Source organism: Brienomyrus brachyistius, unplaced genomic scaffold (assembly GCF_023856365.1).
Source record: "Brienomyrus brachyistius isolate T26 unplaced genomic scaffold, BBRACH_0.4 scaffold44, whole genome shotgun sequence".
NCBI classification, from domain to species: Eukaryota; Metazoa; Chordata; class Actinopteri; order Osteoglossiformes; family Mormyridae; genus Brienomyrus; species Brienomyrus brachyistius.
The window spans coordinates 2,610,982-2,621,756 of record NW_026042319.1 but is presented as its reverse complement, the minus strand read 5'-3'; the positions used below and the strand labels follow the sequence as shown (position 1 = coordinate 2,621,756).

The 10,775-nt window shown below is 44.5% G+C and overlaps 1 protein-coding gene across 1 annotated transcript; it reads right to left on the bottom strand.

Annotated features, from left to right (window-relative positions):
* Nucleotides 1-1,787: 1,787 nt before the first annotated feature.
* On the bottom strand, nt 1,788-9,774 carry LOC125723019 (vesicle transport protein SFT2B-like). The gene is made up of 8 exons (XM_048999411.1): nt 9,565-9,774; nt 8,951-9,040; nt 7,709-7,794; nt 7,196-7,277; nt 5,003-5,038; nt 4,806-4,864; nt 4,031-4,060; nt 1,788-3,215 (listed from the first exon to the last, which is right to left on the bottom strand). Exons 1-8 carry the CDS (start codon nt 9,619-9,621, stop codon nt 3,176-3,178), a joined length of 480 nt encoding a protein of 159 aa, XP_048855368.1. The 5' UTR covers nt 9,622-9,774; the 3' UTR covers nt 1,788-3,175.
* Between the last annotated feature and the right edge of the window lie 1,001 nt (nt 9,775-10,775).

Below are 10,775 nucleotides of genomic sequence, written 5' to 3'. Positions count from 1 at the left end.
GTAATTTTCTTATGAGACGTTTCAACGGAAGTTTAACAGGTCGAGCCATCAGGACTACTGAAATTATGCCGGGCATGGATCCGGGTGCCGGAGTGCGATCCTATGGAAAAAGGGGACAATAAATAGCCTAAACCTGATTATCCGGCAAGCACGCACCAACGACCGGACACGCTTGTGTCTCAGTCCGACAGGAGCCATTAAATCAGGACATACGATCAGAACCCCCGACTGTCCTATACATCATCCGAAGCACCTGAAGCATAAGGGCGCACTCTGTCCCCCGGTCGGAAACCTGATCTGCGGCTGGTTCGTACGCCATCGAGGGGACCGACGCGGCTGCATCTGCCGTGGTAGCCTTCTAATCAGGAGCAGCCTGGACGGAGAGATCAGAGGATTAACAGACTTAAAACACATAAAGGTTTCATTAGCGATGGGCGTGTTTGCGTATCAAAAGTTAGCAATTAGAAGCGAAAGCTATTTTTTCCTCTAACGTCATCAAAACCGCTGACCTTTTGCTGGACAGCTCCAGCCTCACATTGATTTCTTAAAACAAACCCTCAAATACGAATTATAAGTCAAACGGCAAATAGAATAAGTAATTAACATTAAAGCACGGCGAAGTTCAAATAAAAAACGGTACCCTGCGGAAATAATAGAATTTCATATAATTATATTAAAAAGATAAGCCCAAAAAACAGTTACTTAGGCAATAAACACCTTATTGCCGCGAAACAGATAAACGGGGAGCACTGCAACGCGAAGTTCTTACCGTCTGTTTCCGAAAAGGACACTGGTAGAATATTTTGTCCGCGTATTGGGCAAGATTTTGTCTAAATAAAACGCAGCCATTATCTTTCAAAATGTACATTAATCAAATACCCCAAGCAAAAACACACGGACTTGCATGCACGTTACAGAAAAATGACGCGTTCACGAAAGACACTATACATAAATGACTTGTATGCTTTGGGGTGCGAGGTCAGAATTAAATCACTAGGCCCAATGTATTATTATGATCTGCTTAATAAAAGCAGAAAAGAGCCGGTTACTTTCCGGTGAACCACAAACAGCTCGGCTTAATACATATCGGCGAGTAATTTTACAGCAAATGCGGCCGCGGGGCATTTTATGTAATACCATGTACTGTTATGGATGTTTCGCTTACTATTAATTTGTTTGATATTTTCTGGTTTTAAACTGTATCCTGGGAGGACGGGGGAGACGCATTCTGTATTCCTAAGTGTTTCTATTCATCTTCAAAGGTGTATTATCTAGTGTAAGACCAACAGGCCGATCTAGTAGCCCTGGTCGTCTCGCCTAATGGCCTCTAAAACAAACAAACAGAAAAAACATTCAGCATGCCAGAAAAAGAAAAATTAAAAATGATTCGTCAAAACATATATGCAAACGTTGCCAAAGCGTAACTTCGCGCCGGGCTGCCCCGTACTGCACACACATATACAGTAACCTACCAAAGTAACGGGCTATATGTACCGTATTCATATTACGTGCTAAACCTGTGCTTTCATCGCACACTGTTAAAACGACCTTTGCAATTTTTGTCCACTTGCATCAAGATGCTAATATTTGTTATACACAGAAGAGTCCGGACATTCTCAAGAAATGCACAGATACTGAAGACGACATGTCGGGTCAGCGGAACGGAGTTACTGGTTCCTACGTTACCCGCTTTACCTTCTCGTTGAGATCCAATGGTTTTTCTTGGCGAAGTAGTGCACTTCTAGTATAACTGGCCGTTCGCGAGTGACACACACACACAACGTGGCGATATTTCATGGAGAATTTAATCATTTATACACAGCATAATTAAAATGAGACCAGCAACAAAGTTTATCATCGCCATCACTAAGACGAAACGTTACACTTAAACACTTACTCAAAGTTAGAAAGACACTGAATAATTGTATGAAGCCCACAAAATTAAGAACAGCGGATATAGTCGTGCTCGACTGAAATTCACTCTATTAAGTAAAATATTTAAGATAATGAACACAAAAGTGTTTCTACTGTTAACTGTTACTATGATCAGTAACAGGCGATTCGGGCTACACGATTTTGTGCAAAACTGGTGCCTTTGTTGAGTTGCTCAAGACGACGGACCAGACAGTCGCTGAAGTTCTACGGAAGGCAAAACCGTGTGCGGGCCAGGACAGTCCGGGTCTAATAAATACAGAATTACTGCCGGATCCGTCCGTCTGAGGCAGCGACGGGTGCGGAACGGCACGTGCAGTGTCAGCGGGGAGGCGTGACGCGTCGCGACGGCAAATGGAACCAACTTTATCTTGGCGTGTCAACCGTGATGCTAAATTCGTTATTATCCGAAAATAATGCACATAAATAATTCACAATCAATGCACATCAAGTTACACATAGTATTAAGACTGGTAATTTGTGGTTAAGTAACGTTGAAGCATGTTTAAGGAATTATTACGAAACACATTCGGAACTGTGCAAAAAACATAGGTTAGACGCTGGTAAAACTGTAAAAACATAATTCATGGTTTGACAAAGTCATTCACAAAAAGAATCAAGCAAAATACAATTCAGTTAACTTTGTTCTCAGAAATAATACACATTAGAAATATTACCATGCCAAACAACCACATTATTTATGCATATTATTGCAAGGTCAGCAAAAAAATAGTGAATATCCTTATTGATCCAACGCCCTGCACTCTACACAACCATATTAACACCAAAATAGTTAGCTATGGAGTTGACCAGATCACACAACCAGAGGCATATACAGAAGACTGATTTGTATAAACTAATCTGTTAACATGTAAAAAAAGGAAATTTATTCAATAAAGAACCGTGATTCTCAGTTTTACAAAACCCTGGTGTGCTGCACTAAAAAACAGCATTTAATAATAGGTTTTTGCAAAAATAACCACTCTTTTAAATGGTCCAGGCATTTGTGTTTTGGAAGGCGTTCAAGTCTGTAAATGCTGAGGGATACTTCAGTGCCTTTCCACTGCGCAGTGCCGGTCAACCGGGATGGAGTGAGCACCTGCGATGCGGCTTCTGCCAGGAAGCAGGGGACCAGCGTGTGGGGCTGAGAGAGGGGGTGGGGCCAGGAGGAAGGGGCTGTGTGCGGGGGGCCAGGGTCACCAGGCTGCGGGGCAGGGCGGGGGGGCAGCCACATAGAGGCTCCTTACTTCACGCACAGGGAGAAGAGTTTGATCATCGCATCTCTGAAAGAGCACACACACACACACACACACACACAAACGACATGTCAACCTAAATACAAAAATCTGACAATGACAGTCAATTATCCTCCAAAAACATGCCTCTTCACTCATGACATTTAAAATGTCTGAATAGCAAGACTCGTTGAAAAAAAAAAGAAAAACCCTCGCCTGCATGCAGGCCGGTCTACAAGCCACAGGCTAGACCTTTGAGCTTCTCTACCATAAGAGACAAAACACTTATATTCACCTGGATAAACACCAGGCCGTGTTTACAATTCACCCTTCCGCTCTTACAGATCCCACCAGCTAAACTACCTTCGTCAAACGTTCCTGGATTCACACTATTCACACTGTCACTGCTCTGCTCGCAGTCTAGTGCACTGGAAGGTGTTTCAGACTGTTTTGCAGGCTAATAATTACAGTCATCATAACCATCTTTCTGGGTTTTCCCCGAAACAAATTGGTTGTCACAAATGACTTTGGAATAGGCGGCCTAACTCACTATTTTTTTTTTTTTTTTTTAAAACCTAAAAGATGACCTGTTGCCTGGAGGTTAAGCTGAAGTCTACTGTTTCTCAACAGGCATCACAGACACACGGAGGGATGGTGGCTCTCCCGGGCCACAGCGCCTGCCCTCTGCAGGAGGCTCCCTGGAGGCTGACAGCCCCCAGTCCCACTGCAGCCTCACTGGTGCTAATGCTGCACTCAGACAAATGTCACATGTCCTTTATGAAACATAATGAAGGCTTATGCACGCCATTTACCTTAACTGATAAAACGACAGAACGCCAAGCAAACAAACAAAACAGACTAACCTTGCAAATGGAATATATGACAGGCCATACCTACGGAAAACAGAGAATTGTATTAGGAATACAGCAGCACCTTAGGGATTAAGTAAAAGAAAATGACAAACGGAAAACAAATTCACATTTTTTAAGTGCTGGATTGATTTATCATTTACATATTAGCATGTTGCTAAAGCCAGATTCCATACCAGAGGGAATTTATCTCAGTGCATCAGATGCGCAGCTTAGCCATCTCCCCACAATCAGCACTTCCTACCCCCCCCCACCCAAAACTCTAAGAGGGTTTATGGACTCTTTAAACACTGGTTTTTGTTGATGTCAGGTATCAATGCAACATGGACGGGTTTTACAGAACAAAGACCTCTGCTTTTACCGGGTCTGGCGTGAGCTATTTTGCCCTTATACAAATTGCCTGAGCTGAAAGCTAGAAAAATAATTGGTTGTTTTTTTTGCAAAAAAAAAAAAAAAAACATTAATTATGTTGTGAAGCAGAACGCCGGCGAGCGAAAGCAAAGCAGCCTGTATCCTCGCTGGTGTCCCATTTGTTATTATGACTCTTGTCTCTCTGGGGATACCGGCTCCAGGTAACAGTTCCCTTATGAGGCAAAAAAGCCTTGGAGACAGAATGGACGTGTGGGTTTGTGTAGTGTTCTAACAACCATCTTTCTTGTCAGTTTTTTATTCTGTTCTACTGTGATTTAACACTAAAGGACTGATCTGCCCCATCGCTGATCTCCAAATATTGTTGACCCATCCCACACCCTTGTGAGTCTTCACTCACCAAGCGAAGGCTAAGAACTGCAAAATACAAAACAGCAAAGCAAGGCCGTTGTTCTTCCACTGAAAGAATCAAACAGACATGAGCAATCAAACAGCGAAGTAATCAAAACAATTTTCTCCAGGATGAGACTTTTCTGATTCCAATTAATCGAACAGAGAGTCACAAGCTGTCAGCTCAAAAAATAGCACTGCACTCACCCAAAAGGCAGAGCAGAGTGTCAATCCAAGAAATGTCTATAAAAAAAATCACATTGAATCAAACATTCAAAAAATACTCAGACATGGAACAGCAAAGAAAGTGAGAAATTAGCATTCTTGGTTAACCTCAAACTTTACTACACTATATTGCCAAAAGTATTGGGACACCTGCCTTTACACACACATGAACGTTAATGGCATCCCTTTCTTACTACATAGGCTTTAATATGGAGTTGGCCACCCTTCGCAGCTATAACAGCTTCATCTCTTCTGGGAAGCCTGTCCACAAGGCTTAGGAGTGTGTTTATGGAAATTGTTGACCGTTCTTACAGGAGAGCATTTGTGAGGTCAGGTACTGACGTTAGACAAGAAGGCCTGGCTAACAGTTTCTGCTCTAATTTATCCCAAACCTGGTCTATCGGGTTGAGGTCAGGGCTCTGTGCAGGCCAGTCAAATTCCTCCACACCTTATGGACCTTGCTTTGTGCACTGGTGTGCAGTCATGTTGGAACAGGAAAGGTTGCCATCCCCAAACTGTTCCCACAAAGTTGGGAGCATGAAATTGTCCAAAATGGCTTAGAATGCTGCAGCATTAAGAGTTCCTTTTAGTGAACTAAGGGGCCAGGTCCAACCCCAGATAAACAACCCCAACCCTTCAACAAACTTTACACTTGGCACAATGCAGTCAGGCAGGTACCGTTCTCCTGGGAACCGCCAAACCCAGACTCTTCCATCAAATTGCCAGACAGAGAAGCGCGATTCGTCACTCCAGTGAACATGTCTCCACTGCTCTAGAGTCCAGTGGCAGTGTGCTTTACACCACTGCATCTGACGCTTTGCATTGCACTTGGTGATGTAAGGCTAGGATGCAGCTGCTCGCCCATGGAAACCCATTCCTTGACGTTCTCTGCGCATCGTTCTTGAGCTAATCTGAAGGCCACATGAAGTTTTGAGGTCTGTAGCTATTGACTCTGCAGACACTTGGTGACTTCAGCACACTGCACACCTCAGCATGCGTTGTCCCCGCTCTGTGATTTTACGTGGCCGACCACTTCGTGGCTGAGTTGCTGCTGTTCCCAGTTGCTTCCACTTTGTTATAATACCAGTATCAGTTGACCGTGGAATATTTACTAGCAAGGAAATTTCACAAATGGACTTATCGCACTGGTGGCATCCTATCACAGTACCACACTTGAATTCACTGAGCTGAGAGTGACCCATTCCTTCGCAAATGTTTGTAGAAGCAGTCTGCATGCCTAGGTACTTGATTTCACACACCTGTGGCTATGGAAGCGATTGGAACACCTGAATTCAATCATTTGGAGGGGCGTCCCAATACTTTTGCCAATATAATATTTCACTCACTAGTCCAAAGCCTGCACGCATGTTTCCTTCTTTTGTCCAAAAGTAAACAGCCCAGAGTTACATATAAAAGGATTTCTGCATGAAGATGACTGATGCTCTATAGACTCTGGTGGCCTCAATGAAATGGCACCACACATAGCATATTGGGAGCAAAGTAAAATAAAGTCAATATTCCTATCTGCTTGTACCCGCATAATGACACTGTATTACAGTGAGGAATTTTCTCATTTTTCTTGTTTGCTTTAGTGGGTTATTTGTTTACACTCCGCTGGAGATGTACTTGACCCCCCCACCATACTGACAGACAGAACCTCCTTTGCTTTGCCAGACCCGATAAATTTGATTTTCCCCACAGGCTCCGCCAGTGGCTCTTAGCCCAGCCGGGCCCAGAACCAAAGAAAAGGGGACTCTTTGACCCACAACAGCCAATCAAATGAGGGTTAGGATCTCAAAAAAACAAAGCAAAATAAATATATAAAACAGTCTATCAGCCTCTCCACTCCAGGAGGTACAACTTCCTGAGTGTTGTCCATGGGCAAAATTGAAACAACATGAATGCCAGTCATTGTAGTGCAGTTTCCTGTTGAAATATCCTATCTCATGAAATATGATTTCACTATATGAAGGGGGACACTCGTCAAATACATGACAGGTAGTGCACGTACTTTGCACCCTCTCCTAAATCCAAACCATTCATCTTTTTAAGTGTCTTGCAGCTAAAGCACCATCCACACTACAAACCCTTAGGGCCTAGGAAAGGGTGTGTGTGGCTGAGCTGTGTGCATTCGGGGCACCAGGGGGCGCTATTTGTACACGGCCGGGCTCTCACCAGCAACAAGATGGTGGCCACCACACGAGTTTTGTCACACATCCGCTTCAGCTGCCTTAGCGGCCCCATCAAGAACATGGTGCTGTAAGGTGGGTAGGGGGGTAGGGGGGCAGGGGGGTGGGAGGGACAGAATGTACATCATCTGACTGATTTTTTTGGAAGCGGGTCGTCTGGCAGAAACACTGCTATGCTATAATGCAAAGATTGCAATTAAAATGAAACCTCAAATCCTAACTGTAAATTACAAATGTGTAGTTCAGATGCTCAGCTATTTTTTATAGCGGGATATAAAATGGCCAGGAGAGAGTTCAGACCGATCAGTTTATTAATTAAGGCAGGACATCAGATAAACTATCGCTGCAGAGAAACCTCAAGCTGTCCGAGCTGCAGAATGACCGCCATGTTCCCAGGTCACCTAGATAAACAGTCACCAAATGTGTGTGTGTGTGTGTGTGTATGATCAGTACAGTCAGTATTTGGAACGGAATTTGTGTATCTACAAATGAGACCTACCTTAACAGAGAGGTAATGTTGCCAAATGTGTAAAAAACGATGAACAGTATCAATCCAATTTTCGGCAGCCACAGCAAACATACTCCCTGGCAGTGAATGGTGACAAATGCGGAGGAATGTGGGTTAATTAAATAAACAGCAAAACACCTAATCAACAGATCCACGTGATCCCATTTAAGTCTAAAACAGACCTACATATTTTAACTAGGGTGTAATTTCCATCCATCCATCCATTTTCCAAACCGCTTATCCTACTGGGTCACAGGGGGTCCGGAGCCTATCCCGGAAGCAATGGGCACAAGGCAGGGAACAACCCAGGATGGGGGGCCAGCCCATCGCAGGGCACATTCACACCATTCACTCACATATGCACACCTACGGGCAATTTAGCAACTCCCATTACCCTCAGCATGTTTTTGGACTGTGGGGGGAAACCGGAGTACCTGGAGGAAACCCCATGACGACATGGGGAGAACATGCAAACTCCACACACATGTGACCCAGGCGGAGACTCGAACCCGGGTCCCAGAGGTGTGAGGCAACAGTGCTAACCACTGGGGTGTAATCTCCATCCATCCATTTTCCAAACCGCTTATCCTATCGGGTCGCGGGGGGTCCGGAGCCTATCCCAGAATCAATGGGCACGAGGCAGGGAACAACCCAGGATGGGGGGCCAGCCCATCGCAGGGCACACTCACACACCATTCACTCACACATGCACACCTATGGGCAATTCAGCAACTCCAATTAGCCTCAGCATGTTTTTGGACTGTGGGGGGAAACCGGAGTACCCGGAGGAAACCCCACGACGACATGGGGAGAACATGCAAACTCCACACACATGTGACCCAGGCGGAGACTCGAACCCGGGTCCCAGAGGTGTGAGGCAACAGTGCTAACCACTGGGGTGTAATCTCAACACACTTAATTTGTAATCATTTGTCAAACGTTTCAGATAAAAGACTATTCAAGTCTATAAAAAACGATTTTTGCATATGTGGTTTTTCTAGTTATAAAAGCAAACAGTTCGTTGTCTGTGCATTATCTACCCAAGTTATTTCCGTAATTCAGTAAACAGCCCAAGAGATCGCAAATACTGCCACAACTCTGCACACATTCCTGTAATCAGGCTGGACCAGTCGCACCGGCCTTCCAATGGCATCCGTGCTTTGAAGCACGAGACGGATCGACATAAAGATGACATTTAGTGACGTCATGGGAGATCGGCGGCTTGAAGCTCACCAGCACTGAACACACCACACCGAGGACGAAGCAGGCGACGAAGCCCTTCATCCGCGTCCCCCAGGATAAACTGGAGGCTTCATTCACCGCCTGGACGGGGAGTTTGGAAAACAGGGCGAAAGCAGTTTAATAAACACACAGGCAGTTTATTTGCACTGACACTCAAGAACAGTCAACCTTCCAATATTCCTGGAATACATCTGGGAGAATCGCAATGTTTATTTACTTTGCGTGTCAGATAGGAATGAACCGTACACGGTTACCAAATGCACCCATGCATTGTGCCGCTGGGTAGGTATAATACAGATCACGTAGGAAAGGAGCTCTCTGTGCTTTCTTCTGTAGAGAAAACGAGGTTTCTAGTTTCATGAAATTGCTACGCTTCGCTCTGACTAAAAGCGCACCCCCCCATTCGTGTTGTAAAGCCAAACGTTTGCTTGCAATCTGCCATCATTACTACCGAGCTGATAACGTTGGTATCCATCCCGTTTCGAGAGTATGTCTGACTACATAACACATACGCGAACGGGATCATTATTAATGTAAGCGTCCTACAACAGTAAAGTATCACAGACTATTTTAAACCCGCGTCGTTTCACTTTCAAACGTATTACCTGCAATACAGTGGTGTCGTCGTCTTGACCACTTAGTACTTTCTTTAGTTTGTCCATGAAAACAGGGCAAACTAAATCCTACTAGGTACGCAATAGCTTTATAAGTTATTTTTTTGGATAACTTCTTCTACGCTCCCGATTTTCCCGTCGCAGCCCAACAGGTGGATTCGGAAGCTTCCGCCGGTGTGTTACGGAAACGCGACGTCATCCGAGGCCATGCGGGAGAAAACTACAATCCCAGGAGCCCGTCCGGGCGCTAAAACTCCTGCAATAGTGAGCACTCAAAGTATCAGCACTTTATTCGTTTTTTTCCGCTGGCATACTTAGAGAAAAATAAAACTTTATCCGTCCAGGCATGTTAAAGCAGATTTTTGTTTAAAATTCATTCAAATGTATTGTGATTTGTCTAATATACAATAGCCAACGTAAATCTCGTATCAAAATTAACTTCTGGAGTAGGCCCGGTGCTTATACTTCATTACTATTAATTAATAATGACAATCCATCCATTCATCGTCTAAGTGCTTATCCTGGTCACAGTCGGGGGGGGGGGGGACTCTGACCGAACCAGACAGCAGGACCGGACGGGTTGCCAATCCTTCACAGTCACAGTGTATGGGCAAATTAGAGGTACCAGTTAGCCTGTCTGCATGAATTAATTGGGACCGCGGGAAGAAACCTGAGACCCCAGCGTGAGTTAATTTTGCCGTCCATATGACGATGATTATATTTTAGTCTCTCGTCATTCGAAAAACAAAGTGTGGGTTTAAAAAGCACAAGGGCCGGTTTCCGTGAACCCCGGCAGCACCTGCCATCACACACATCTGGATTACGGTGCTGAAAGGGGCCGCAGCGATAACATTCACTTTTGAGGCACTTTGGCAGAAACGCCGCTTCAAATGCAAGCAATGAAAATAAAACGAAAGCTTCAGTCCTCTGGATTTCAATTATAAATGTATAATTTTGATATAATGGCTAGTCTATAGGATAACATTGCCAAGCCTACAGTACATCTACACCCACTAGTGCAGGACCAGGGCAAACCAGATAATTGCAGGCGTATTCAGGCAAACGCCGCCGGGGCCAGAAAGCTGAGAAGCTGCGAAGAAGCTTTTCCCGCATGTCATACGAACTTTAAACTCTGCTTAACCATTCTCATCTTTCATCATTGTCATATTCTGTGTTTGCTTTTTCCAGGATACATGGACTTA

What these genes read in the sequence shown, in the direction of transcription:
- LOC125723019 (XM_048999411.1), bottom strand. Translation starts at nt 9,621, where the DNA reads ATGGACAAACTAAAGAAAGTACTAAGTGGTCAAGACGACGACACCACT. An exon ending in ACGACACCACTGTATTGCAG is followed by an intron (nt 9,041 to 9,564) that starts GTAATACGTTTG and finishes CTCCCCGTCCAG; the next exon opens with GCGGTGAATGAAGCCTCCAG. An exon ending in AACATTACCTCTCTGTTAAG is followed by an intron (nt 7,278 to 7,708) that starts GTAGGTCTCATT and finishes CCCACCTTACAG; the next exon opens with CACCATGTTCTTGATGGGGC.